Source organism: Schizophyllum commune (genome assembly GCF_000143185.2).
Source record: "Schizophyllum commune H4-8 unplaced genomic scaffold SCHCOscaffold_11, whole genome shotgun sequence".
In the NCBI taxonomy this organism is placed as follows: domain Eukaryota; kingdom Fungi; phylum Basidiomycota; class Agaricomycetes; order Agaricales; family Schizophyllaceae; genus Schizophyllum; species Schizophyllum commune.
This window is the reverse complement of record NW_026089548.1, coordinates 338,179-364,666: the sequence shown is the minus strand read 5'-3', so window position 1 is coordinate 364,666 and position 26,488 is coordinate 338,179. Positions and strand designations below refer to the sequence as shown.

Genomic DNA, 26,488 nt, shown 5'->3' with positions numbered 1-26,488 from the left:
AAGCGCACCAGGTCCAGGTAATTGGTTGTTTTCTGTGCACAAGGGCTCACTGAATCCGCACCCAGGAGCTCGAGGCGGTCGTCTCGCTTACGCTCTCCGTCCCCACACCTCCTTCGACCGGCAGACCGGCCTGAGCCCACGCCTCGAAGCCTCCGATAACATCCGTTGCATTGAGCAAGCCCAACTCCTGGAGCGATACCGCAGCAAGGCTGCTCGCATCACCATCCCAGCTCATCAGCAGAACACGCAGGTCGTAACGGTCCGCCAACGACAGCCTCCGCTCGCTCCGCGGATCGAATCTCCACTCGAGCTCAACCCGGTTGATGGCGAGCGCGCCCGGCACGATTCCGCCTGCCTCCCTTTCTTCCTGGGTCCTGATATCCACCAATAACGTCGGGGCGTCCACCTTCGCTGCATGCAACTCAGCCAGCGCATGCCCCGGCGGCACGCGCTCCAGCTTCGCCCTCGCCGCCGCCACCTTCTCAGCTATCCCCATCGATCCCGGCGGCGGGCTCTTCGAGTCCACCGGCGCCCTGGCCGCCTTCCTGACCACGTCCCACAGCGCCTCCTCGTCGAACGCAGCGCCTGCGTCGCGCACGGAGGCGAGCCAGCGGTTGCCGTGACGCGCGCCGGTGACGCGGCCGATAAGCTTGGCGCCGGCAAGGAGGGAGGCCCGGGCGAGGAGGAATTCTTTCGAGGCGCAGAGGACGAGGGGGGAGGTGGTGGGGGTGTCGGGGCGGACAGGTGGGGCGGCAGCGACGATAAAGAGGTAGGGCTCGGTGGAGAGATACCAGCGGGATTCGATGGAGTCGGAGACGTGGTGGAGGAAGTTGATGTCGCCGCGGCCGGCGGAGGTGACGAGTACGACGATTTTTACGCCTGGGGTAGGAGAGGCGGTTGAAAAATGATAAGTGGCACGGGAAAAATCAACCAGGGAACTTGACTGACCATCTACATGTTCGACCTTGCGAAGGGCCTTTAGAGAAATTTCTTCTGCGACTTGATTTCTCAGGGAGTCAATAGTACGAGGAGCAGCAGGTGGTACGTCCGCTGGCGAAACATCGGTGGGTCTCTTGTTGGTGGCACGCTCTGTTGAGGCGTACGAGTGCCTCGTCATAGTCCTGGAGCTTAGAGAGTGACTATTTTGAGACATCCTGAGAAGTTTTCCTGCCTGGCTAGGCCAAAGTCGACGCCAGCATGGACGTACTTGTCAAATCCCAAGTTCAACCATCAGCGTGACCATATGTGACGTGACATGCGCCATGCCCGGCCGTAGATTATGTCAGCAAATTCCGCATTCCGCGTTCTGTCTTTTGTTCCACTTCCATCTTCCGAATTCGCAAGTAACGAGGAGGACGAGGATTGGAAAGTCACAAAGACCCATTTTCCTACGACACGAATATCGTAAAGCGCTATAATTGCGGAAGGGGAATACTTATTCATACCGCCTCGCAGAACTCAAGTTCACGCTCGAACTCCTTGGTTCTTGCCAACATCAAGCACCCATCTAGAACACTCAAGATCGCCTTTGACATCGAACGCAACCATCCAGACGCTCGGCGATCACGAACTTTCAACAAAACACCTATTCCCGAACTTTGAACGCGACCAATAGCGCGTTCATCTCAGGCCTGAATCATGCCTGGTCTTTCAGACTTCAAATTCAACTACATCGGCAGGGAGCCTGGTCTACTCAGCCGCTTCTCCGATGCGCCAGCAGGCGACGCAACGTACGATGAGGATCCCATGAACGGGATGGACGTCGAGGACAGCAACACGCCAGCAACGTCTGGCTCCCAAGCAGATGCCACGCATATAGCCGGCGCTGAGGCGAACGCATTCGCACCTCCCGATATACCCAACAGGAGGAGGTCGCTACTCGAGCGAATTGATGGCTATACGTCCGTCGCCAACGGCGTGGCCGATCGATTCACGAACAACACTACTTCTTCTCCTCGACCCGCTGCCTCGACCTCTACTGCGATCAACACTGCATCCACTTCGCTCTTCCGCAATACGCCCGTGCCTCCTCCTTTTTCTTTCCCAGAATCGACCTCAAACGTCAGCGCCCTCTCCAACACAAGCGAGAACCTCCAACTTCACTATCCGCCTTCCGTCCAACCCTCCCCATCCCGCGACGGGGCCCCGATAACCGGGGCCTCCTTTTCTTCCGCCTCACAAACCCAAACAAACAACACCACCTCCAACCGCACGCTCGCTGATATACACGAGCTGCGCACCCGCATGTCCACCACCCTCTCTTCCCTCTCCACCCCCACATCCACCTCTACTTCCTCTGCCCTCACCATCGCCGAAGACGCCGCGTCTCGCGCATCGAAGGCCCGTGACGACGCCCGCGGCGCGCACAAGGCCTCCCAATCCGCCCTGTCCGAGGCGAAGACGAACGTGATCACCGCGCGAGCGGCGCTCGAGACGGCGGAGCGCGCGTGCTGCGCGGTCGAGGCGGCGGTCGAGGCGGCGTACGCAGCGACGCAGACGAGCGAGGATGCGCAGCGGCGGGCAGCGGAGGCGGTGGAGGTGGTGAGGAGGATGGGGGAGGAACAAGAGAGGTGGAAGAAGGAGGTGGAGGCGCTGCAGGGGGATTTGGCGAGGTTGGATGGGAGGCTGAGGGTGTTGGGGGAGGGCGGTGGAGGAAACGGGGATCCCGGAGTGCCGATGGAGGTTGATGGCGAATCTGCGCGAGTCGGCGAGGCGTCGGGTGCGCATGCCATCAGTCATGGGCAGCAGTTGCAACATACTTCCAACGGTTCGACGTCACGATCCGTCAACCGTATGTCGTCCACGCAAGACTTGTCGGCCCTCGCGCAGGGGATTCCGCAGCACTTCCCGCAGATCAAGCCGAACTCGAACTCGAGCGCGCAACCGGCTCCTCAGGTTAGTGGAGGCGGTCCTGACGCCAACAACGGCGGCCATCGTGCAGGTGGAGACGGCGCTCGAGCCAGCGGAGACGAAAGCGGAGTCCAGCTCAACGGCACCGGCGCGTCGTTCACGTCAGCACACAGCCCACAGCCACCATCGACCACGGGGACTCAGCCGTCGCAGCCCTCGTCGACTCAACCACAGCCGACCTCGTCGACTCAATCATCGCATCCTACGACATCGTTGCAGCAGCCCGGGATGGCGTCCTTGATGCCGGGGCGGCTTCCGTTGCACCCATCTGAATCTCAGTCGCAGCCATCTCCGAACCAGCTGGACGCGGCGTCGTCGACCCTGCCTACGTCCTCGTCTCCGACCGCGCAACTGTCGCCGATTGCCATGCTGGGCTCTTTCCTCTCCGCTGGGCCCTCCTCGAGTCTGACCGACCACGCGAGCTTCTCGACGCTCGGTAGCTCCGCGGGCCTCTCAATGCTGGGCAACTCAGCTCTCGCTGCCGAGGCCGTGCGACGTGAAGCGTTCGAGTACATACGACGTGCGCAGGCCGTGAAGGCCTCCGGAGCACAAGCGCAGCCATCGGGGTCGACCGCGCAAGAACTGACGGCGTCTGCCCAGCAGTATCATCAGGCGCAGCAGCGACAGCAGGCTGAGGCGGCGGCAAGGGAGGCGGAGGCGGCGGCGAGGGAAGCGGAGGCGGCAGAGAGGGAAGCGGACGTAGCGGCAAAGGAGGCGCAAGCGTCGAAGGACGCATTGGCGGCGCGGCTCGCTGCGGAGAAGGAAAAGGCGATGAAGCTGGCGGCGGAGCAGGAGCGAGCGCGTGTAGCGGAGAAGGAGAAGGAGCAGGCGCGGGCAATCGCCGCGCAGGAAGAGAGGATGCGCGAACTGGCTGCGAAGGCGGCGGTGCTGAAGGAGGAGCAGGCGAGGCTTGCGGCCGAGGCAGCTGCACGAAAGGAAGCTGCCGAGCGTGCGGAGGCGGAGAAGCGCGCGGAGGAGGAAGTGAAGCAGCGAGCTGAGGCTGAAGCGAACCAACAAGCAGAGCTCGAGGCGAAGCAGCGTGCGGAGGAGGAGCACCGTGCGGAGCTGATACGCAAGCAGGATGAAATGCGCCTGAAGATCTTGCACGACAAGGAGGTTGCGAACCTGAAGACCGCGGCGGAGATCCGTGCCCGGCGCGCGATGGCGTCCGCCAGCCCGCCAGCGCCCGCTTCGGCTATGGACTTCAAGATGGGCTCACCCGCCCCTTCGACGCCGACAACACAGGCGCCTCCGAGCATATCGTCGGGCAGCGCGACGTCGTTGAAGACGAATCATAACGCGACGCCGTCGACGGGGAACTACGTTGCTCAGCAGACGCTCGTGCCCACAGGCAGCGCGACGAAGAAAAAGGACAAGGGGAAGGCGAAGCCTCTGTCGGGCAACGTGAAGCTCGGTGTGCCTGACGACGTTGTGCGCGCAGCGGAGCTGGGTCTGCGTCCGAGGAATACGTCGGGCGAGGGGTCGTCTGCGGCTCAGACCTCGACGTCGAAGATGCCAACGAAGCCGTACGTGGAGGTCCCGCCAATGAAGAAGGGGTCAGCGTCGGCGTCGGCGTCGACAAGCGCATCGGCTGGTTTGGAGAGGGTCAAAAGCGAGTCGAAGGGTCCGGGAACACCGAGGGTCAAGCAGGAGGGTGTCGAGTCGCCGCTTGCGGGGTCCAGTTCGTCCGTCAAGCCGTCGCTTGAGGAGAAGATGCCGGCGCCAGCGCTGCCTGCCAAGAATAACAACAAAGCAAAGCGAACGCAACAACAACAGCAACGGCAGCAGCAGTTGGCGTCGACATCTCAGTCGCAGCCCGCGGCCTCTGTTTCGACGCCATCGGCTCCAGCTCACCCTGCGTCCACGCGCCCTGCGGCTGTCAATGCATCCCAGGAGCATCAGAGGCAACCCTCGGCAGCATCGACGGCGTCGCATGCGGGACTTGCTGCCCCGCCTAAACCGACGGATCGTCGGAGGCCTCAGACAAAGCCGGCTACAACTGCGCAGCCCTCGGCGCCTCCCACTGCTACCAGATTCGAACGCGTGCGTCAACAGCAACTAGCTGTGCCACAATCAACATCGGCTCGAGGACCGCGAACGCCTCCGCTACCGCCGCCATCCATGTCTACGTCGATAGCGCCTGCAAGCTATGATAGATCCCATTCGCCGGAATACTCGCGCTCGCGCGTCAATTTGAGGGCGAGCAACTATCAGCCAGCGTCGCCATCTAGAGGTTACCAGATCAGTCCGCCTGTCAGTCCGCGCGCGCTGGATTCTGATCGGCGGTATCGTCCTGCTGGCGGCGACTACTTCGATCGCTTGGACGCCTACGACTCGCGCACGTACGGTTCTGGGCCATCGGCTTCTGACTACCATGCGGCAGGTCAGAAGCGCCCGCGCGATGTTGACTTTGACGAGCGCCCGGCCCAGCGCGTGCGCACGGAAAGTGGCAGTCGACCGTACCAGAGCAGCCATTGGTCGCCGGATCCCCCGTCCCCCAACAGCCCTTACGCGCAGCCCTCAACCTCGTACAGGAGGAACAGCGGTTCTTTCGCCCAGCCGGAAACCGTGTATGACAGGGCTGCAGCCGACGCGCTGCGGGGTCCGTATGATCCTATGTCGCCGACCTACGGCGATCCCTACGACGCTGATCACTCCTATGACTACGCAGACCGTGGCTACGACACCAGCTATGGGAGCGACCCTAGTGGTATGATGCAGTACAACCCGGAGTACAAGTCAGCCGCCAAACAGCCAGCCGCGTCGGGCAGCAAGGGGTCGTTGCGGGACCGACTGGGCGACCCCGCGCCGGCAAAGCAGGGCAAGGGCCGTGGTGGACATAACACCAGTAGCCGCGGCAAGGGGCGCGGCGGGGGCAAGGCGAGCCTCAGCAGCCGTATCCAGGGCGGCGCGACTTCTCTGCTCGACCGCATGACGTAGGGTGCGTCGCCTGGCACGATGATACTCCTCTTGTAGCTATCGAGACTGGTGAGTGTGGTCTGACTTCTCTCCATGGACGGTTTGCTGACAAGGATGCGAAGGGTACGTTTTGCTAACTTTGACAGCGTAGGTATCAAGCGTACTTGGCTCATGTTATGATTTTCGACGTGTACATCATGTTTCCTGTAATATGACCTCGTCTATGCCAATATGAACATGTTCTCGCCTTCGTCTCGTCCTACATAAGAGTATTTGCGAAGGCCAGCATCAAGAGGGTATCGTCTCGTCAATGGCAACGCCTTCATCGGACACGTCAACACAGTTGGGAGTCTAAGTGTCCCCACCACGACGAGACGTAGGGATGGGCGGTAAGTACCCATTGGTAGTACTGCAAGTACCCATCGGTGGTACAAAAGCATACACTCTGAGCACAACTTCCTAGGTCCCTTGCGATGCCTCGCTGACTATCTGATCCACGAAGTCGTCCGCACTGACGATACCTGCCAACAGGTCGCGCCGCATCGTCGACATGGTGGACGCTGCACTCAACGCAATGAATGCTAGGTGCGCGCATCCCACGTATGCGTCCTCGCTCGAGCCTGTTCCCAGGTATATGCCGTCCTCGATGGCGGTGGCGAGTGGTAGTATGGTGTCGGAGGCTGTGAAGAGCGAGCAGATGAGAAACATGCAGTCTTTTTAGTTAGACGAAGGAGTTGCGAGACTCACGCATATCTCCCGCGCCCGAAGCCAGAGCATCATAAAGCAGCTCGATCGTGAGCGCGCGGAGGGGCACGTCGTGCAGCGAAGAGGCGTCACCTAGGTCGTCCGTCGCGAAGCTGCGCGTAGGCGGTGTCGAGGAAGGTGCGCGGTCAACGGACATGGCTTCAGATGCGCGTGGTGTGCCTTGGGATGCGTTACGCGTTGACAACGAGGCGGAGGCGGAGGCCTTTTTCTTGTCGTCGCGCGCGAGGGTCCGGCCTCGCGAGACGGGCTCAAGGGGCGGTCCCATGTTCTCCTTGGGCGCCGCGTCAGAGTGGGTGGAGGCTGTGAGCAGGAACTGTCAGTTTTTGGCCAGAACGGTGGGGTAAACCATACCAGATGTCTGCTCCCTCGTCGCATTCGAAGGCTGACGAGAAGATGCCGTTCTCTCTGCACCTGGGTCAGAGAGCACGGCGCAGCGTCTGCCAGGAAGACTTACTCGCAGAAAGCCTCCGAGTCACATTCGAACCAGAACGTCGCAGACCCTCTAGCTCTCGTCAACAGCTGTTCTACACTGCAGAACGCACAGGCCTCATACCTTGCTGCGAAATTTGCGTCGACTTCCGAGTTGAAAGCGACTCTTGCCGCTTCCGCGCAGGCGCGGCCGCCATCCAACGCGCGACGAGGGCCTTGGCCCGCTCGCTTACTTCTTCCGTCTCGTGATAGCGAAGCTTGCCGACTGTCAATCCGAGGAGACTGGGCTGAAGTCAATTGCAAGGGTGTGATTCAGCCGTGCGGTGACGGAACAAGGCAGGAAGGACGTACCCCGAGTGCCTCGGGCGGCTTTGAGTATACATCCAGTTCATGAAGGATATTCAGGAGAGCAGCCTATCCGGTTAAGATACTATATTGCGTGGCATCGTTGATAAAGGCGGCAAACCTTGTCCCTCGCGTTCGCTGCCGCGATGAGCCCTTCCTTATATCCTTTCAGCGTGTCTAATGTTGGTTCTTCCGAGGACATGGTCGAGCTGGGACAAGAAAGCGCGATGAAGTCGCAGGAGTATCCGAACTTGGGCGAATACGAGATGATGGTCGGGAAAAGACACGCGCTCGCGAGCCACGCGAAGGCCATCACTGGCGTCCCATTTTCCCACACCACGGAACGTTTCTCCTTTTGCAACCAGCTTCGGCGTCAAGGCTTTCGCCCGCTGGCCTAGATGTGCACTCAATGGTTCTATGTCATGGTCGACTGACCTCAGTCGCATATATCTTGGTCGGGAGATCAGTGGCAGTTTGTGGGTCCTCGGCGAGGCTTACCGAACGGAGATTGATGGCGACCGCATGGAATCAACGCGGAAGAAATGCTCCTTGGTCTTGTTGTCCATCATCTGCCTTCACGTCTGCACCCCTCCTGCCTATACCCGGCTGAACACACCAACATGGATCAAAAGCATCAGTGCGCTCATGAACGGTCGGGTCCCAATCGATTCCTCACAATTTCTGCAGGAAACCGCTCGCCTTAGCCGAAGGCGAGCCGCAGATGGCGCTTCCGGGAGAACATCTTGGTCTCTATCACGCCACTTTTCCGCGAAATATAGTCCCTCCACTAATGGCCGCCATCGTTCTCAACACCCGGCCGCCCATGTATCTTTTCGGTTGGCGGTACCCCTACAAACAATTCCTGCGACAAATCATAAACGCCCCATACCTAACGCCTCAGGAGATCTGGGATTATTCCGTCGCGGTGCCTTTTGCGGAGGAATTTCCACATCTCGCGAAGTGCGTTCACAATGTTTGTCACCTGGTCGTGCGCTGACGCAACTCTGCTATTAGGTATGTCCCGCTACTGTACGTTGACCCAGAGACGCGGCAATGCACGGTTATCATTGCCACCAATTCTGATGAGGAAAGTCGTGAGATGGCGAATAATGAGGAAGTGATCCAAGGTCTGCGCCCGATTCTCAAAGAATCTCGGGAGCCTTGCTGGTACCGTTACCCTTGAGGAGCTCCATTGCGCGCCACAGTCGGTGATACATTGCTCTCCTCCTTCGAGTTTCAAGTTCGTCCCAAGACATGAGTGTACTAGGGATGCTGTCTGAGAACCACGCCGATTCGCTCAGGCGGCGTCGGCGCGTTGTACTCTGGAGGATCCTGTAATGCCAATGGACGCTCGTCCCTTGTCGTAGCTCGCCACATCTCTTACCTCCGTCACTTCTCAGGCACTTGTACATCAAGGCGCAAGGGATCTTCTCCATCGGAGCTTCAGCATATACCCCAGGCTGGAAGAACTGAGCAGTGAGTGCACTCGCAGGTAGACGAACAACAACGGCAGCACGCGCTCGACACGTGAGCCACGTGGTTTTTGTCCGTTGGCGCGGATGCACGTTGCCGAACGCTCTCTGCCCACGACGTTCATCTTCCAATTTCTCACTCAACTATATGTCCTCGACTCCACCTTCCCCAAAGGCAGACGAGGACCCCTCTTCCTCTCAGCGGAATGTCACCGACCCCGCCGACTGCACCCAAGCTGACGAGCCAAAAATGCCCGAACCATTGGAACGACAAGACCTCTACCACTACACGTTTCCTCGTGATGTTGTACCTCCTCTGATGGCTGCTGTTGTCCTTGGTACAAAGCCCCCCCTCTATTTCCTTGGTTGGAGATACAAATATCGAGAGTTCCGCAAGCGCTTCGACAATGGGCACTATGAAGACCCTTCCATAATATTTCGCCAGAAGATCCTACCTCGTTTTGCGGAGCAGAGCCCGGAGTTTGAGAATGCCAGGCCGAGGTGCGGACTCGCCTTGTTATTTTTTATCCGTGCGACCACTGAACCCGGCGCTTCGCAGGTCGCGTCCCATGATTTGGGTTGACCGCAATGTTGGCCACTGCACTGTGATCGCGGGGACGAATGCATTCGAGAGTGCCCAAAACCTCGCGCGAAACGACAAATTCGTAGAAGCTGTCAAGAAGGTCCTCAACGAGGACCGTGAGCCCGTGTGGTATCGGCACCCACCCAAGGAGGCGTTCGAGTGATACGGTAAGCTGGTTTCTGTGGCGCTGACTTCAGTCCTAACGAGATTTCAGCTCCGCTCGCTTCAGATGCATGCCCGATCTGAAGAGGCTTTTTCCTCTTTGTAGCGCGCCCTGATCAATTTCAATACCTTTTTTGTTGCAGTACAAACCTACTCTGAAGGGCACGTGTGCAGTGCCGACGATTTGATAGGCGTGTTCGCCTCAATCTTTGAATTTGACAATTTTGTTGCCCGTCGTGACGCGTAGCAGTCTTTGGATTTGTGCTCAGATTGCGGAAGGTCCTGTCCTTCTCGCTGTCAGCGGGTGTTGCCCACAAGTGTACCGATAGGCACTGGACAAAGGCGATGCGCCTCTCTCTCAACTCTCTCTTTGTGTGCGCATCTGCACGCCGCCTCGCCCCACCACTCTGATGCCGCGCGCCTTCCATCGCATACGCGTCGCCACGTGCAGACCAGCCGAAAACCATGCGTCAATTTGACGCCTCAATCTTGCTTCCGACAGTCATTGACCCTTGTCTTCGTCCAGTCCAGTCATTTCGCGCAGCATCTGCCGACCTCGCCCGCGAAATTGGGCTTTGACCGCCACTTCCGCTTTCGTCTCGCCTGCGCTCGCGCTCATTTCGCATGGATCCCGCTATCGAGTAGGTCTCTCACCGTATACACCATCGGATTGTCTTATCGCGTGTCCCGCAGCTACGATAACCTCAAGAGTCTATACACTCAAGCCCACTTGCCGCCAAAGGCGACAAAGGTGAAGCGTGGCGAGCACCTCGACATTTTCCCCAACCGCCTCCCCCTCCACTGCGCACCTCCCTTGAGGGTGTCGGAGTTGCTTGGATTGTTTCCGCCAATGTACATCCTCGGGTGGTATTATACCATAACCGACTTTTCGGAGCGCTTCGGTGCAGACAGGCCTCTAATTGTGTTCGAGACAAGAATTTTGAATCCGTACTATGAGAAGCTCAAAGGCGAGGCTGATGTGTGAGTGTCATCTCTTCTGTTCAGGAATGATGTTGCTTATGGACGATGCCCATAGACCCAGCCCTCTATTGAGATCCGACTTTGTCAACAAGTATTGCATAGTCTATCTCGCGAGCAACTCCAATTCTGCGTCGATGGAGGTTTCCCGTGTGAACCTGATGATAGACGGCCTTAGGGATATCTTAGGAGTGGATGCCGGACCAGAATGGATCCGTCTGCCTGTGCGACTGTAGGCTGGTGCATTGGTTTGGTGCATCGCTCGTTCATCGACATCGCTGATTTCTTACCGTCTGCTGTGCAAAGTCGTTGAGATCTGAGACGATATTCAATTCAGACTACTTTGGCTTTCCCTGCACTTTGTGCGTTTCATCAGTTAGCAACTCGCAAAAGGCATCGGCATAACGCGCGAAGTTCAGCATGGGCGGATCACGCGCTCGCCACGCGGCAACTGTCGCATGGCCCGCATCAACATCCCGAGACCGGGCGCTCGATCGTCCTGGACTCTCGTAACTTTCATCGTCCGACTGATTCTTGACCGTCATCCTCTGTTCTGCTACACGCACCGCTCGTGCTCTTTACCATGGCCTCCAATGTAGAGTGCGTCACATACTGCAAAGACCCTCACGATGCTCACCCCACAACCAGCTACAGTCGCTTGAACGACATCCACTGTCAAGCCCGGCCGCGACCGACTAAGGTTCAGCGCGGCGAACGTCTAGACCTCTTCCCCGCACGCCTTACCCACCACTCTGTACCTCCCCTCATGTCATTGGTGGTGGACGGGCTGCTGCCACCAATGTACATCCTGGGTTGGTATTACACCATGAACGACTTCGCTGAGCGCTTCGGACGGGGCGACGCTCTGAATGTATTCGAGGCCCGCATCTTGGGACCGTTCCATGAGAAGTACGGAGACGAGATGTGCGTGGCTGCGTTGTGTCCTACCCGCATGATGTTCATCGTCCACAGGCCTGATCCCTTCCTAGATTCAAGGCTGACTGACAATCACTCCATCGTCTTCATTGCATCGAACTCCTTTCCGTCCGCCTTGGATCTGCCTGACAAGGAAAGGGTGATAGAAGGTGTCAAGGCCATCCTCCAAGAGGACAGAGACCCGCAGTGGATCCGTATTCCTGTGTCCCATTGATAGCCACATCGCTGGATATGCTCTGAATATACTTCATGGCTCCGATTTACTAGGATTTTGACTCTGCTGCTAGCGTCAGTGAGCGCTTCAACTCCGGAGTTGACGTGCGTCAATGGCTGCCTATCCTCCATGATCCTCTACTAACCACGTCCTGCAGACGAGCAACTATACTACCTCTGACCTCATCATCACCAAAGACGCTGTCTCTCGCGCCTCCAAGGCCCGCGACGACGCCCGCGGCGCGCACAAGGCTTTCCGGTCCGCCCTCTCCGAGGCGAAGACGAACGCGATTACAGCGCGCGCGGCGCTCGAGACGGCGGAGCGCGCGTGCTGCCCGGTCGGGGCAGCGTGCGAGGCGGCAGACGCTGCTAAGGCAGGGGACGCTAGGAACGGGCACCCCTTACGTAAGCATGTCACGTGACCTTAGGGTTGGACAAATGTTCGAACCATGTCGCGCTCGACACCTACAGCGACCCATGGCGGGGGTCGGCGGACCAGAAAAAAATTTGGAATGTGCTTCAGGCGCTTGATATTGGGATGGCCATCGTCTGTCAGATGTTTCATGCGCGAATGCACTCATTGCCCACACTCGCGATGGTTGGGGGAAGCAGATGAGTCATACTCGGAACATGCCGCGCATGCGCCAACCTTACGCAGATGAGTGCGCAGCGGCGGGTGGTTGAAGCGGTGGAGGTCGTGCGACGGGTGGGGAGGAGCAAGAGAGGTATAAGAAACAGGTAGTGATGTTGCATGGGGGTCTTGGCGAGGTTGAGGGTGCTGGGGCAGAGCGATGAAGGACACGGGGATCGCAACATGCCGATGGATGTCGACGGCGAGCCTTCCGCGGTGCGAGCTCGGGAGGCCCACGTTCACAAGATTGGGCAACAATATCAGTCCCAGTCCGGCTCCTCTATCAGGACTTCTATGTATGCCGTCTGACCTCAAGGCTTCCCGTTTGCGCGCAGCCTATCATCGAGTGTTGATTGATCCGGACCGGAAATTGCCGGCGCGTGCCATCAAGCGGAACCTATTATCGATGCTTGTCTTCTCCGTTCACGACCCCATTATTCACTACTTGTTTACCTTTCTGCGCATACGGCTGAACGACTACCGTGATGAGGTGCGTACGTAGTGAAAGGGATACTTTGTCCATCTCAACATAATGTCAGTGGCTCTCCCGACGCTGGGGCCGAGCCAAGGATGCCTGCACCAGGAGAACGGCAAGACCTCTACCACCAGACGTTTCCTCGCGATGTCATACCCCCTCTGATGGCTGGCGTTGTGCTTGGGACGAAGCCGCCACCTTATATGCTCGGCTGGAGGTACATGAACTGGGAGTTCTGCAAGCGCTTCGACAACGGCAGCTACGAGCCTCCTTCCATTATTTTTCGTCAGAAACTCCTACCGCGTTTCGCCGAGCAGTATCCAGAATTCGATAAAGCCACCCCGAGGTGCGTACTTTGCTCTCATCTTCGACCGTCCTGCAAACTGAGCGCGATCCTTTGCAGAACTCGGCCCATTATCTACGTCTATCTCCCTTTTGACCATTGTACAGTAATTGTGGCAACAAACGTCGATGAGGGTGCCCAGAATCTTGCGCGGAACAATGCCTTCATCGACGCTGTTAAGGATATCCTCAATGAGGACCGAGAGCCCTTGTGGTATCGCCACCCTCCGCTCGAGCGATGAGGCGAGTTCCCTTTTAGTTAGGCCCCAGCCCTATCTCTGAGCAGTATATGGATGCAATGCCCCTAGACGAGCTCTATAGGTAGTATGCCTACGACAATCTTCGTAATAACCTGTGGTCATCATCGAACGTGGGGGTCGAGCACAGGACGACGCACCGGGTCGTACGCGTCGTACGGCACACCTGGTCGTATGCGTCGTACGGCGATGCCCTACGAAGATTCCAAGGAACGCCACTGCCAAGCAGCATGACGCCAGAGAAGGAGAAGCGCGGGGCGTCCAACGCGATCACCTACAGTCGATAGGTGTGCTGCGGTCGCCTATAGTTCATAAGTATGCTGCCTACATATACGGGCAAGCAGTCCGATGGTTGACCGCCCACCCACCCGCCATTGATCGTCCGCTGCTCCGAGATCCTGTTGCCCGTCACGACCTTGTCGATCTCGTCGACGTGCGAGCTGTATTGCGTCGCCCGCTTGAAGGTGTCGTCGAGTAGGCTGTGCGGGAGGTCGAACGCTACGCCGCCGGGGCGCACCTAGGCGACGTGCGGGCGGGCGCCGGAGACGCACTCGTAGAACTTCATAAGCTTCTCGCGCTCCTCGAAGCCCCCGCAGGCAGGGCGTGAGGGCACCGACGTTCATGGCGCGGGTGAGGACGGCCATGAGGTCTATAGAGGGGTCAACGAGGGAGGTGAGGCGAAAGTAGGAGCGGACGCACGGTTGAGGATACGGGCGATCTCGCCGAAGAGGGCACGGATCCACCCAGCGCGAGCGGGCGCCTCAATGTTCCTAAGGGGTTTCTCGACCACCACAGAGCAGCACACCTCGTACCCCACTACGGTACGTTAGCACTCAGACGCGGGCGAAGAGACCGAAACACGCACTCATGCTAACATAGCCCAGCCGGTCGAAGTGCGGCAACGCCTGCGTGTACGTCTTGAACTCGATGAAGGTCTACAGGAAGCCGGTATGCGGGCCCGCGCGCAACAGCTCCTCGCCGTTCAGCTCAGCGGAGCACGCTGTGGCCGATGTTGACGGTGACGTGCCGCACACTGCCGCGGCCGCCCTCGCCCTTCGCGAGCGTCTCTTCGACGGAGAGGTGCCGAGTGTACTCGGCGGAGAGCGAGCGCCTTGAGTCACGACGCCCGATCATTGGATTTGACAGGTGAAGGGGTGGGGTGGGGGGAGGGGCGGTGAGCAGGGAGGGGTGAGTCGTACTTGTCTTCTTCGTCGGTCTACGCAGGGCTCGTGAGTGACGGAGCTTGCGCAAGTAACAGGGGTTTGCGGTAGGCTCACTGCGTGACGAAGTTTGAAGACGCGGTAAAGGAGAGAGTTCAGCGCTCGTGTTCGAGGGATGTCGATGCATATTCTGGCGTTCTCCTAAAGTGTAGGGACGAGTCAGGGGGCTCTCTTTCCGAGAATGGGAAGGGGGCGAGCAGGGTCTGACATGCGCACGCACTTCACGCGTTGTTGTATAACCCTTCTCCCTGGCCATGTCCCTGATTGATTAGGCCTCGCACGCGCCTAGAAAAGCGCGCCCTTATACGCCTGACCTCCGCTGACCCTTCTGACCCCGTCAAACTACATACCGCGCGACGAGACACGCCCACTGAGGTGCCAATCGTCAGCATGCAAGAGGCAATGGAACTTGCATGGGTGTTCCCCGCTCATCACACGACCTCAGGCAGAAAATTCGCTCACGTATCTTTCCATGTCTCACTGCGGCGGAGGTGGCAGTGGCGAGATACGCGAGCGGTTACCCACGGAGGTTGCGCGCGAGGATGCGCAATGAGCACGATGCGGTTTGAAGCTGACTCTTACATGGTGTCCAGAACTGTATGGCGCATGAAGATAAGTACTGTCTGACCTCAACGCCTCCCGGCTTGCTTCGCGTCAAAATCAAGTCGAAATCTGAGATTGGCCTCGGTACGTCGGCACTTGCCGGTTCCATGTTTGGTTCCGTTCTCGCGCCACAAACCCGATTGCCGCCCGTCTCATCTCTCCCCTTCATCGTACTGACGTCGGATACCTTCTGTCTCTCTCCCAGCCACAAAACTGACCAGAGCTTGAGGATCGTATGTCGAAGGACTTCTCGTAAGTCATCTCACTGTCTTTGCGACGCTGGTTGACGTGTTCTTCAGGCTCGAGGAATGCAAGGAGCTTTTTGCGAGCGCGCCACTTGATGCGGCGTACACCTTTCAGATGCCAGAGCCAGAAAAGCCCGGGAAATCTGCAAAGGCCACGAAGAAGAAGCCCAAGATGACTCTGCCTGGGCAGCATCTGGATATCTTCCCACCGACTATGCCTGCCGACTGGGTCCCACCTCTGGCGGATGAGCCAGTGGGTGACCTGCTTCCGCCAGTATATATGTTCGGCTGGCGCTATGACCCTGAAACGTTCGATAAACGGTACCCCGGTATGGAAGAGCGATCTCGCTTCTTCTTTGGCAGGGTCATCATCGATCGCTTCTATGCAGAGCACAGAGGAGTTGAACCGTGCGTGTGGCCATTACCCATATTTTTTGGCTTGCTCTTATCCTTTGCCTCAGACCCGCCTTGGACGCCGACAACCTTGTCCCCGACGAATACGTGGTGTATATGGGCACGAATTTCTTGGAGGTTTCCCGTCGCTGCGCGGAGGATCAATACCGCGTCAAGCTTATACAGTCATTCGTGGGCGAGACCGATGAGCCAATGTGGTACCGTCGGACGTGATTTGGCTCACCGGTCAGTCCCCTTTCACTGCCCGTCCGACGTTTTCGTCTGGTCGGCGTGACAGTTAGTCACAAATTGAACGTGTATCGCATACTAAACGTGAAACGCGCGTGAAATCGATTTTGTCCGAATCCCATCGACCCTTCGAACCACGTTCACTACCCCCATGCCCAACGAACCCACGTATGTCTCTCACTCCAGTGTACTTCGAACACCAGTTGACCCATTGCTACCTATCAGGCTTGACGAGCTCAAAGCCACTTTTGCTGCTGCGGATGAAGCCGCGAAAGCATCCGCTCGCGAGACGAGGGCGTCGGGGCAGGCCTCGAAGAACGCACCTCAAGGGCGGAAGAGTCTCAAGGACTACCCGCAGACCTTCCCCCGCCACGAACTTCCCCCACTAGCGAAACGACCATCGGCGAAGGACACCTTCGCACCGCTCTACAGACTCGGGTGGATGTACACCCTGCGCGAGTACGTCGAGCGCATCATGAAGGGCAACCCATACGCCGATCGGGTGACCTCGTTCGAGAAGAACGTGCAGGACCCGTTTGAAGCGAAGTATCCCAAGATGTGGCTGTGCGTGTCGCGTGCTTTGTTTTTCGTGCGTTGTGATTTGCTGAATTGCTATCCCTTCCTTCCTTGATTCCTCCCGCTACCAGCCCTAATTTCACTCTGTGCTACGGTTCGAATCATGTCATCGTGTATATCACGACGAATCTCGACGAGCGGACCCGCGCTATGGCTCAGGACCAGAAGCTGGTCGACGCCGCGAAGGATATTCTGGGACAGGACGAAGACCCGGTGTGGTATATTATGTCCTGATTTCTAAGTCTCCAGACTGTTTTTTGGGGCGAGGAGTCGGCGTTGTTCGCACAGGCTCATGTAGCAGACGGGCTGGCCAGTTTCATACGCTCCGGTTGTGTTGTTAACTGTTTGTATGCACGGTCGGGATACTATTCCTGAAGCTTTATCCGAGCATCGTCTGAGTCGTTCCTTTCCAGCTTTCAGGGCCGGTTTCGACAACCTCCCTCCTTCTCAAGCTCGCGCTGAACTTGAGTTAGATGAGCCCGACGTTTCCAAGCGCGTCTCCTGTCACAGACCGTATCGACGTATCGGCTGCGTAAGAGCACAGCCGCAAACTGCACTTACTCATTTACCGCCACCTCGCGCTAGCTCTCGTCCTCCGACGATGGCGCCTGAAGCGACGGTGCGAGGTGTACGCGTCAGCCGCTTGACCTCGACGTAGATCTACCAGCCGCGGAAGAGATCATGTCACCTCTCCTTCAGCTCTCACACCCAACGCGTCATCCTCAAAGCCCAGGAAGCTGCGCCGAGGAGAGCGCCTCGACCTCTATCCCGCCACCCTGCCTCGCGGCCAGCCGCCGCCCTTGACATCCGACGTTATTGCCGACAGCGCGTCTACGCCAACTAACCCGCCCGCGCCTCTACCCCACTTCCCGCCAACCTACTTCCTCGGCTGGCTCTACCAAGAGGACGATTTCTACGAGCGCTTCGCCAACAAGGACGACGAGGATGCGTGGGATATCTACGAGGGGTTCAAGGAGATGGTGACGGGGCCGTCTAGGGCGAGGTATCCGGGGATTAGCGTGTGAGTGGCATTTCCTTTGCTTTCGATGACTAGCGACGCCCGTTCACCGCGTACTGTGTGCTGACTGACAAGCGCAGGCCCAACTTCGACATCGAGGACGAGTCGAAGGAGTGTATCGTGTATATCTCGTACAACTTGGAGGAGCGTAGCCTTTTGGAAGCGCAGGATCAAGTGCTGATCGATGCTGCGAAGGATATTCTGCAGGAGACGCGCGAGCCGATGTGGTATCGCCGAGTATGAGCTTGAGAGAGACGAGCAACCTCTTGCCCCGGCGCGTACCGCACGATTGTTTTGAGCTGAATCGTGAATCCAAACTTCGTGGCGCAGCAAATTGGAGGCCTTCCCGGTCAGTATGCCACACAATGCGTGCGCTATCTTAATCCTTTAACGATTCATGAATTTGCTCACAATGACCGCGCACCTTGCCTTTGGGAATCTCGAATGCCAGGTCTAGTAAAGAAGACGGAGCCGGCCGCGGTGCGGTAATTTCTATCCATATTGGGATTTATGTCCGGACGGAAGCAACACAGGGTCGTGACGTCGAACTCCCAGAGACTGTCACGATTGGGCGAGATCCTGCTTCTTGTCCTTGACCGCCATCCTCGCTTTCCTCCTGTCATCCCCCGGCGATGTCTGATATGGTTAATGCTATAGAGTGAGTCGTATAATCCGGATAACTTTCTCATAACTCATGTGGCAACTAGCTATAGCGACGTCAACAAGGCCTATGCCCATACTCAGTCCCGAGTCGGAGCGAAGCCAACGACGCCTATGCCGGACGAGCATCTTGACGTCTTTCCCGCACGCCTTCCCCGCCATTGCGAGCCTCCTCTCATGTCCTACACCGTGCAGAATATGTGGCCGCCGATGTACGTCCTTGGTTGGTCGTATACGCCGGAGGAGTTTGAGGCGCGCCTTGGCCCAGGCGATCCGATGGAAGTGTACAAGGAGCGCATCAGGAGACCCTTTCAAGCAAAATTTGAGGGAGCCAATGTGTGAGTGTCCCCGTCTTTCTACCTGCTTCGCTGACGGCTCGCAGGTCTAGCCCAAATCTGCACACCACCTCGGGGCCGTGCATAGTATCCGTTGGGTCGAACTCGTCAGTGCGCTCGCTTGGAAAGGCTAAACAGGAGAACTCGATTGAAGCTACTAAGGCGCTGCTCGGAGAGACTGCGGAACCCGAGTGGATTCGCATCCCTTTGGCTGAAATGGTCGGGTTGTTCTAGTGAGACTATATGCGCAGAACGATTTGTGATGTAATTGTGGTATACAAATAAATACATCCACAGAGGTACTTGTACGTTGCGAGTTCCGAAGCCAAAACATTGCGGGTAGCACTTGGTGTCTACATTGAAGTTCGTGTCATATTGCCCCCACCACACCAGCGGCCGCGGAAAGAGGCACTCGGCTTAACAGATCTCGTTCAGCGAACGATGGGGGCTATCTTGCGCCGCATATGCCCCAGATTTTCATTCGGCGCTTACCTCTACGTACTCCCCATGAAGGATAGCTTCATCGTGCTCTTCGTACAGCTGAAGCGGCCCATCTCCCGACACATATTTCGTCGATATTGTACATTGTTGCTCCTATTCTCGTCTGGAAAAGCATTGTACAGACGGTTGCGCAAAGGCGACACAGACTTACAGTCAGTTGCATGCGTTTCACCACATCATTTGACCATAGAATGTATTACCGTCGAAGTTACGAGAACCACCCCTTCGGCTTGTACTCCTCCGGCGGCGGCACCTCACCATCGCGCACCTTGCGCAGCTCCTCCAGCATCGCCTTCACGCCATCCACGTTCCCCACGCTCGCCCTCCCGCCAGCCCAGTCCACGACGATGGGCCACTTCAGCGCGCTCGGGTGCTGCGAGGCCAGCTTGGGAATCGCCTCGACGTCGGCGGGTTTCTCCGGCTCTGCTGCGGGGTGCGCCGAGAGAAATACAGAGCCTGCTGCCGTGCGCCCTTCGGGCGCGACGTAGGAGAGGATGGAGCGCAGCTGGTCCTGGGTGGGCGGGCCTTCGACTACCTGCAGGTCGAAGTGGAGGGGCTCGTGTTTGGGAGAGGTGGGCGGGTAGGGACGGGAGACGGCATCTTGGAGGAGTTTGAGAGCAGTCTTGGATGGGGGAGAAGAAGGATTGTGGCTAGTGTGGGTGAGTGTGTAGGGAGAATATGTGGCAACGTGAATTAGTGAGCAGAGGAACCATACTTTAAATGCGACGACGTACAAGATAGTCAACTCAGGCTGCGAAGTTGATGAGCACGTCATTTTGAACTCAGAGAAGCCCGCATACCACTGTGCGCTTGAACCCAGAGAACAATGAATAGAGGCGTGTCTGCATCATGGCGGGAGCTAAGTCGTAGATTCTCGCCGAGCTGCCGGGGTTCTGCGTGACATGTCGATAAGGCAATCGCCGGGTCACGGTTCCAATAACCCTCGACATTCCGTACTTTCCAGCCTTTGCCCTGCTATCCTTCTGAGGTTCAAAAGTGGTAATAATACTCGACGCCAGTCACTCAGCTTGTGACACCAACGATTTCTGCCCAGGTTGAACTTTCGCACGTGAGTTATCCAAATAATTCCATTGGTGGACGGCCCGGTGGCTGACTAATGACGCGCTCCGGCGGATGTAGGGATTTTACCCCTTGAGCTCATCGTTCCGCGCAACGAGCGCATCCCAAACATGCTGCCTCTTCGCCACTCGCTGCGGCGCCTTCCAGGCAGCCGCGCAGCTGCTAAGAGGCTCCCCTCACTGCTGCCTGCGACCCGCGCACACCGATACCTTTCCTCATCAACCAACCGCGGCGCGGAGGCGACCGAGTTGACGAAGAACGTCGACGAGCCTGCTCAGGACTTCGCGGGGCTGTTGCACAAGGCGCTGCACAATGGTGCGTGGACAACGATGCGCTTGAATATATGTCTAATCTATGTCATGTCCAGAGTCCTTGTCGGCACCACTTGCTGCCCGCTTGCGCACCAATGCTCTCTACCAGGTTCGCAATCGGCTGGACAACGCGCACGGGGCGACGGACAACTTTGCGAAGGCCAACCATGTCCCACCCGAGCTGCTGGAGAGCCTGCGCGCTGGCGAGGACGTGAGCCGGCACCTATCACTGTTCCCGGAGGACGTCAGCGGCCCGCTCACTGCGCTCGTCCGGATGGAGGGCGAGTTCCAGAGGGAGATTACGTGCGTAGTGTGCCCCTCACAATACCCAAGCATCTGACACCTTCGCAGGCAGCTCGAGTCGCAGATCCTCGCCGACGAGAAGGACGAGGGTCACCTCGAGACCGCACACGCCGCACGTATGCGCGAGCTGCGGGACGCCATCCGCAAGGGCCGCGAGGGAGGCGTCAAGGTGCGCATACATCCCCTCCTCCCCCTCGCCGTGTCTCACCCACTCCACAGCCCACCTACCCCGCTCTGCTCTCCGAGTCCGATGTCGAGACCTCCCCCACCGACAAGACCTCCGACTTCCACGCCGTCGAGGACCTCCACCACCTGTCGATCGAGGAGACGCTCGCCAAGGGCGAGGGCGGGCGCGGCAAGATGCGGCACTTCACCGTCAACTTCGGCCCTCAGCATCCCGCTGCTCACGGTGTGCTCCGTATGATCCTGGAGCTGAACGGCGAGGAAGTGTTGCGCGCGGATCCGCATATCGGGTTGCTGCACCGCGGGACGGAGAAGCTTATCGAGTTCAAGACGTACACGCAGGCGCTGCCATACTTTGACCGGTTGGACTACGTTAGCATGAGTGCGTGGTTGCATTCCTCCCCCTGTGTCCTGGTACTGACATCACTGGTAGTGACGAACGAGCTCTGCTATTCCATGGCCGTCGAGAAGCTCCTCAACATTGAGGTGCCCGCTCGCGCCAAGTGGATCCGTACCCTCTTCGGCGAGATCACTCGCATTCTCAACCGTGCGTATGCTCTCCCTCCATCCTATTTCTGTGTTTTACCTCTGATCAGATCTCATGGCCGTCTTAACCCACGCCATGGACGTCGGTGCCCTCACACCCTTCCTGTGGGGCTTCGAGGAGCGCGAGAAGCTTATGGAGTTCTACGAGCGCGTCTCCGGCGCCCGCCTGCACGCCGCCTACGTGCGCCCCGGCGGTGTCGCTTTCGACCTCCCGCACGGCCTTCTCGACGACATCTTCAAATGGGCGACGCAGTTCAGCTCGCGCGTCGACGAGGTCGAGGAAGTCGTGACGGGCAACCGCATCTGGAAGCAGCGGACGATCAACGTCGGGCGCGTGACGGCGGAGGACGCGCAGCGCTTCTCGTTCTCGGGAGTCATGCTGCGCGGCAGCGGTGTGCCGTGGGACCTGCGCAAGGTGTCGCCGTACGATGCGTATGACCAGGTCGAGTTCGACATCCCGGTGGGCAAGAACGGGGATTGCTACGACCGCTACTTGTGCCGTGTCCAGGAGATGCGCGAGAGTTTGAGGATCATCTCGCAGGTGGGTCTTTCTTTACTCGCTTATCCTTTATATCCTCAATCCCCCCTCTCCCCTCCTCTCTCCACTCCGTCGACTGACACCCCTCCTAGTGCCTGAACAAGATGCCCACCGGCGCGTACAAGGTCGACGACCACAAGCTCGTCCCGCCGCCGCGCGCGAGCATGAAGGAGAGCATGGAGAGCCTGATCCACCACTTCAAGCTCTTCTCGGAGGGCTACTCCGTCCCGCCGGGCGAGACGTACAGCGCGATCGAGGCGCCGAAGGGCGAGATGGGCGTGTACCTCGTCAGCGACGGCTCGAACCGGCCATACCGCTGCTCGATCCGCGCGCCGGGCTTTGCGCACCTCGCGGGGTCGGACTTTATTTTGAGGAGTGAGTGATGGGGATTCTTGGGCGAAGGGTAGAGAATTGACAGTCGCTTTTCAGACCATATGTTGGCGGACGCTGTTGCGGTTATCGGTACGATGGACCTGGTGTTCGGGTGCGTGCATTGCCTTTCATGCATCAAGCTCATCGCTCAATGCTTCTTCACTATGCAGCGAGGTCGACCGCTAGACCTGGACCCTTCGGAGTGGATGGGGCGTACAGTACGCGCGGTGGCCATTGGTGCTGTAGACTCGAGTCCGAGAAAATGCAACTATGTTTATTCGCTCAAGGGTGAGGGTGAGGATGAGGGTTATATCGAAGGCGTTGTGCGATCTCTGTGTAGGTGCAGGCGTCGAGAGTGACATTGCAGGCGTCGAGAGTGACATTGCAGGCGTCGAGAGTGACATTGCTAGCGTCGCTGGGCGGGAGAGTATCGACGTTCTCCTCCGCGGCGGCATCGTGACGAGCCAAGAGAACTTTGCGCGCATGTGGGCGGGTTTAGCACGACGTTCCTGGTGGCACGGGCTGATGGGCGCGTGAGGATAAGAAGATCATTACCCTCAACAGCCAACTCGCCTTCCTGTGTTGAGGCGTGGCTTCAGCTCTACGCTAATCCTCTACTCTGACTTGTGGCTCTACCCTGACTTGCGGACGAGATGGGACTGGGATGCTGATCACCGCAATAAGCGCCCGTTGTCCCATTGTACTCCCAGGAAAGGCAATCATTCATTTGGTACTGATCTCCAGGCAGTGTGACTGAAACGCACTTTGCCACCGGAGGACTGACAGATCGCCCTGGTTTGGATGTCCCCCGGGGGGTGCCCGAGGGGGGCGCTGGTAGCGGGGCGGGTTTTGGACGGAACGGCCATCTTGCTCGGTTGGCGCAGCCCACGACGAGCGCAGTGCTTCACTCGCGATCGACTAGCGCGACGCCCTTTATCATAACGCGATTCCCTTCACGCGACAGCTCACGACGCGCGCGCGCGACGATGTCTGCAGGACACTATGATGAGGGCCTCCTGGCGGAGGCGCCCAAGGCGACGAAAGCTCAGCTGCAGGTGTGTGGGACGGCAATGATCGTGTAGGCTCGGCGCTAACGAGCTTCCCCCCTCCTTCTCCTTTCTCTTCGACCTATTCCTCGTCCCCCTCCTACTCTACTACCCCATCCGCCTCCTCTGCTCCTCTCCCCCCACCACAGGAAGGCTACAACCCCGACATCCTCGCGCCCCAACGCCCCGCCACCACTTCCCCCACCCGCGACATCGAGTCCAAGGGCGCCAGCCCCGCCGCCACACCCGCCCTCTACACCAGCACGCCGCGCACGCTCCCCTTCTGGCGCACCAAGAAGGGCATGATCGCCCTCGCCGTCCTCGCCATCGTGATCGTCGGCGCCGTCGTCGGCGGCGCGGTCGGCGGGACGGTCGGGAAGAGCGACGGGAAGAGCGGCGGGGACGGCGACCTGACCGGTTCGCCCACCGACTCGTTCACCACGCCGACCGCGACGTCGACGACGGGCGGGGATGGCGGGCAGGGGCAGGCGGCGACTACGACGACGGCTGCGGGTGGGCAGGGGCAGGGGACGGCGTCGCCGACGACGACGACGAGCTCTGGGGGTCAGCAGCAGCAGGGGCAGGGAACGAATAACGGGGCGGCGGATACGGATGGAGGCGATATCGCTGTCGTTGCCGCCGGTGCTGGGAGGCGGCGGTAGTGATCTATACCTGCGGACAGGCCTTCTCCTCGTCGCCTTCTCTGTCTTGACGCTTGTTTATTATTCTGTGCTTTGGTTGCCTCCGGAACGCTTTTCATCATACGACTGCCATGCTGCAGCTGCACGCAGAGTGATTGAAGACAACGCCCGCGGCCAATTCTGCTGAGGACACCCTCACATCTCTCAACTCTGCTTCGGCTTTGTTTGGTCGACTGATATGTTGAGATGGAATACGATGAAAGGAAGATATGTTTATTTTCTGAAGTTTCATCTGCATTTAAGTACATCGAGTCTTGGTCCGCAACCATCGACTCGAGGCAGTAAGGCAAGATTGTGGCGTGGAAAGTTCGCCCCTGGGCTCTTCATCCACGTGGATCACGTGCACTTGGTTCTACGTCTCAATCACCACCACAAAGCGTCGACGCCTAATTTCAGCGACATATACAAACTACACCTACTACAAGGGATCCGAAGACTAAGAGCCATGGAAGCCGCAGAGCCAACAGTTGAACTGCTCAGAGAGTACAAAGAACAGCTTATGGCCGCAGCAGCGGCGCGAGACAAGGTATGCTCAATGCAACACAGCGCAGTAGATGCTTCGAATTTACGATAATCAAGACAGCGCTTCTTAGCTTGCTGGGAAAACTGGAGGCGTACCCATACGTACCACGAGAGGCCCTTGGGGTGAGTTGGTCTCACGCATGTTGTTTTCCGTCCGTTTGTTGTCCGGATACGCAAGTAGCTGATACACCTCAGCGCAGCGCCCTCGGACTTGCGGTCGGCCGCCTGCGAGACCATGAGACAGCAGAAGTGAGCGAGAAGGCGAAGACCTTGGTAATACGCTGGGTCGCCGCTGCTCCGGCAAGGAAGAGGCAAGAGTCACCGTCGAAGTCGACGCAAATTTCGCAGAAAGGTGCGGCGTATCGTCTTTTCACGGATGTACGTAGCCAATGGATTTCATCGCTCCAGAGAGTCTACGACGTTCTGGCTCGAATGTGACGAGGAGGTCTTCGATGAGTAAGTGATTCTCGGCATACCTAAAGGCATATGCATGTACTGAACGCATCATGAAGAAAGGACCTCGTCCTTGAGACAGCCTTCGAACACGGCAAGAGATCAGACATTCGGTACGATCTTTCTTTGATTCGATTCCCACTTAAATCACGTTTGCATATATCCAGCATCCACCCGCTCCGACGGCGCACCTACACAGGCCATGGGCCCCCCGACTGACCCCGTCTCACGGGGCAGGAACCTCGCTCGCACGGATACAGGCAAGAAGGCCTCCGCCTCCGTATCTGCACGCAGCGCTTCCATCATCGACGATGCCGGGGCCGAGGCGCCGAAGCCCTCGCAGGACCCGCAGAAGCCGCCACGGTCGACGCAGCCGAGAACATCGTCGGCGCATCCTACGAAGCTACCAGCACCGCCAGCGCGTACATTCGGAACAGACGGCCTCGGCGACGCTTCCGCGCTGCACGAAGTCCCGCTCCGCGCGTTGACCGTCGAGCTGCTGTACGACGCACTGGCAGCCGGCGCGGGGGATTTGCGTGAGTCTCATGGTCTCTTATTCGCCTTCACCGATACTCTCTGACACTCACTGATACTAACGGCGGTCGCAGCGTCGAGGTCCCTCCTCCCCAAAGCCATGTCCATCGAGGACGCCCTATATATCGACACCAGCCCAACCTCGGACGACGAGCGCACCGACGCCTCCGCCCGCACCGCACACACCGACGCCTCCGCCCGCACCGCGCACACCGACGCCTACGTGCGCTACGCGCACTCGGCCTTCATCGCCCTCAGCAGCGCGTCCGACTTCTCCACGATGCGCAGCGACCTGCTGAAGGGGGGTCTCAGCGCGGAGGACTTCGTGGACTACATAATGGGGGAGGAGGACCAGGTGGTGTAGGAGGATTAGGTGGTGTAGGAGGATTAGGTGGTGTAGGAGGATTAGGTGGTGTAGGAGGATCAGGTGGTGTAGGAGGATCAGGTGGTGTAGGAGGATCAGGTGGTGTAGGAGGATCAGGTGGTGTAAGGGCGAGGGCGGGGTGCCGGCACAGGGGCATATGGATTGGGCGGAGGCAGGGGAGGACGGGGCGATTGAGGAAGATCAAGTGGCACCGAGTCGTGCGCTCTCGCTCTGCTTCGCTGCGTCTGTGGGTATAGTGAACAAACTATCGCTGCCTTGTATTCACCATCTTCTATGTTCCGTGCTCCGCCAGCATCA

At 58.5% G+C, this 26,488-nt stretch overlaps 13 protein-coding genes across 13 annotated transcripts; 9 read left to right on the top strand and 4 right to left on the bottom strand.

Moving 5' to 3' along the window:
- Positions 1-46: 46 nt before the first annotated feature.
- Positions 47-1,117, bottom strand: SCHCODRAFT_02671538 (uncharacterized protein; the record flags this gene model as incomplete). Its single annotated transcript, XM_003027939.1, has 2 exons — positions 47-879; positions 949-1,117. 2 exons carry the CDS (start codon positions 1,115-1,117, stop codon positions 47-49), a joined length of 1,002 nt encoding a protein of 333 aa, XP_003027985.1.
- A 191-nt stretch (positions 1,118-1,308) lies between these two features.
- SCHCODRAFT_02588879 (uncharacterized protein) lies at positions 1,309-6,170 on the top strand. The gene is made up of 3 exons (XM_003028229.2): positions 1,309-1,404; positions 1,456-5,898; positions 5,952-6,170. Exon 2 carries the CDS (start codon positions 1,639-1,641, stop codon positions 5,848-5,850), a length of 4,212 nt encoding a protein of 1,403 aa, XP_003028275.1. The 5' UTR covers positions 1,309-1,404; positions 1,456-1,638; the 3' UTR covers positions 5,851-5,898; positions 5,952-6,170.
- Positions 5,952-7,634, bottom strand: SCHCODRAFT_01239158 (uncharacterized protein). Its single transcript, XM_050341301.1, has 7 exons — positions 7,490-7,634; positions 7,375-7,437; positions 7,148-7,310; positions 7,049-7,096; positions 6,946-6,999; positions 6,577-6,894; positions 5,952-6,509 (listed from the first exon to the last, which is right to left on the bottom strand). Exons 1-7 carry the CDS (start codon positions 7,568-7,570, stop codon positions 6,289-6,291), a joined length of 948 nt encoding a protein of 315 aa, XP_050198121.1. The 5' UTR covers positions 7,571-7,634; the 3' UTR covers positions 5,952-6,288.
- A 524-nt stretch (positions 7,635-8,158) lies between these two features.
- On the top strand, positions 8,159-8,551 carry SCHCODRAFT_02671535 (uncharacterized protein; the record flags this gene model as incomplete). The annotated part of the gene is made up of 2 exons (XM_003028228.2): positions 8,159-8,328; positions 8,383-8,551. 2 exons carry the CDS (start codon positions 8,159-8,161, stop codon positions 8,549-8,551), a joined length of 339 nt encoding a protein of 112 aa, XP_003028274.1.
- Positions 8,552-8,988: 437 nt separating this feature from the next.
- On the top strand, positions 8,989-9,586 carry SCHCODRAFT_02588869 (uncharacterized protein; the record flags this gene model as incomplete). The annotated part of the gene is made up of 2 exons (XM_003028227.2): positions 8,989-9,341; positions 9,400-9,586. 2 exons carry the CDS (start codon positions 8,989-8,991, stop codon positions 9,584-9,586), a joined length of 540 nt encoding a protein of 179 aa, XP_003028273.1.
- An 849-nt stretch (positions 9,587-10,435) lies between these two features.
- Positions 10,436-12,134, top strand: SCHCODRAFT_01034997 (uncharacterized protein; the record flags this gene model as incomplete). Its single annotated transcript, XM_003028226.1, has 5 exons — positions 10,436-10,566; positions 10,622-10,795; positions 11,212-11,487; positions 11,787-11,817; positions 11,871-12,134. The coding sequence occupies 5 exons, from the start codon at positions 10,436-10,438 to the stop codon at positions 12,132-12,134; spliced, it is 876 nt and encodes a 291-aa protein (XP_003028272.1).
- A 694-nt stretch (positions 12,135-12,828) lies between these two features.
- On the top strand, positions 12,829-13,402 carry SCHCODRAFT_02704900 (uncharacterized protein; the record flags this gene model as incomplete). Its single annotated transcript, XM_003028225.2, has 3 exons — positions 12,829-12,833; positions 12,883-13,164; positions 13,222-13,402. 3 exons carry the CDS (start codon positions 12,829-12,831, stop codon positions 13,400-13,402), a joined length of 468 nt encoding a protein of 155 aa, XP_003028271.1.
- SCHCODRAFT_02588858 (large subunit of nickel-iron hydrogenase) lies at positions 13,355-14,551 on the bottom strand (the record flags this gene model as incomplete). Its single annotated transcript, XM_003027937.2, has 8 exons — positions 13,355-13,512; positions 13,584-13,611; positions 13,696-13,719; positions 13,786-13,934; positions 13,969-14,066; positions 14,117-14,233; positions 14,283-14,352; positions 14,417-14,551. 8 exons carry the CDS (start codon positions 14,549-14,551, stop codon positions 13,465-13,467), a joined length of 669 nt encoding a protein of 222 aa, XP_003027983.1. The 3' UTR covers positions 13,355-13,464.
- A 558-nt stretch (positions 14,552-15,109) lies between these two features.
- Positions 15,110-19,192, top strand: SCHCODRAFT_01338629 (uncharacterized protein; the record flags this gene model as incomplete). The annotated part of the gene is made up of 12 exons (XM_003028224.2): positions 15,110-15,166; positions 15,231-15,324; positions 15,462-15,492; positions 15,540-15,893; positions 15,947-16,108; positions 16,353-16,691; positions 16,775-16,916; positions 17,432-17,724; positions 17,802-17,948; positions 18,052-18,070; positions 18,577-18,719; positions 18,764-19,192. The coding sequence occupies 12 exons, from the start codon at positions 15,110-15,112 to the stop codon at positions 18,948-18,950; spliced, it is 1,968 nt and encodes a 655-aa protein (XP_003028270.1). The 3' UTR covers positions 18,951-19,192.
- Positions 19,193-19,425: 233 nt separating this feature from the next.
- Positions 19,426-19,992, bottom strand: SCHCODRAFT_01103590 (uncharacterized protein; the record flags this gene model as incomplete). Its single annotated transcript, XM_003027936.1, has 2 exons — positions 19,426-19,867; positions 19,952-19,992. 2 exons carry the CDS (start codon positions 19,990-19,992, stop codon positions 19,426-19,428), a joined length of 483 nt encoding a protein of 160 aa, XP_003027982.1.
- A 198-nt stretch (positions 19,993-20,190) lies between these two features.
- Positions 20,191-22,938, top strand: SCHCODRAFT_02638375 (NADH dehydrogenase I, D subunit). The gene is made up of 10 exons (XM_003028223.2): positions 20,191-20,286; positions 20,358-20,612; positions 20,665-20,911; positions 20,960-21,080; positions 21,131-21,476; positions 21,528-21,641; positions 21,691-22,181; positions 22,271-22,553; positions 22,608-22,662; positions 22,721-22,938. Exons 2-10 carry the CDS (start codon positions 20,408-20,410, stop codon positions 22,734-22,736), a joined length of 1,878 nt encoding a protein of 625 aa, XP_003028269.2. The 5' UTR covers positions 20,191-20,286; positions 20,358-20,407; the 3' UTR covers positions 22,737-22,938.
- Positions 22,939-23,117: 179 nt separating this feature from the next.
- SCHCODRAFT_02638372 (uncharacterized protein) lies at positions 23,118-24,490 on the top strand. The gene is made up of 2 exons (XM_050346021.1): positions 23,118-23,605; positions 23,746-24,490. The coding sequence occupies exons 1-2, from the start codon at positions 23,537-23,539 to the stop codon at positions 24,256-24,258; spliced, it is 582 nt and encodes a 193-aa protein (XP_050198120.1). The 5' UTR covers positions 23,118-23,536; the 3' UTR covers positions 24,259-24,490.
- Positions 24,491-24,742: 252 nt separating this feature from the next.
- Positions 24,743-26,170, top strand: SCHCODRAFT_01103724 (uncharacterized protein; the record flags this gene model as incomplete). Its single annotated transcript, XM_003028222.2, has 7 exons — positions 24,743-24,823; positions 24,891-24,942; positions 25,001-25,171; positions 25,206-25,275; positions 25,332-25,385; positions 25,510-25,808; positions 25,881-26,170. The coding sequence occupies 7 exons, from the start codon at positions 24,743-24,745 to the stop codon at positions 26,168-26,170; spliced, it is 1,017 nt and encodes a 338-aa protein (XP_003028268.1).
- Between the last annotated feature and the right edge of the window lie 318 nt (positions 26,171-26,488).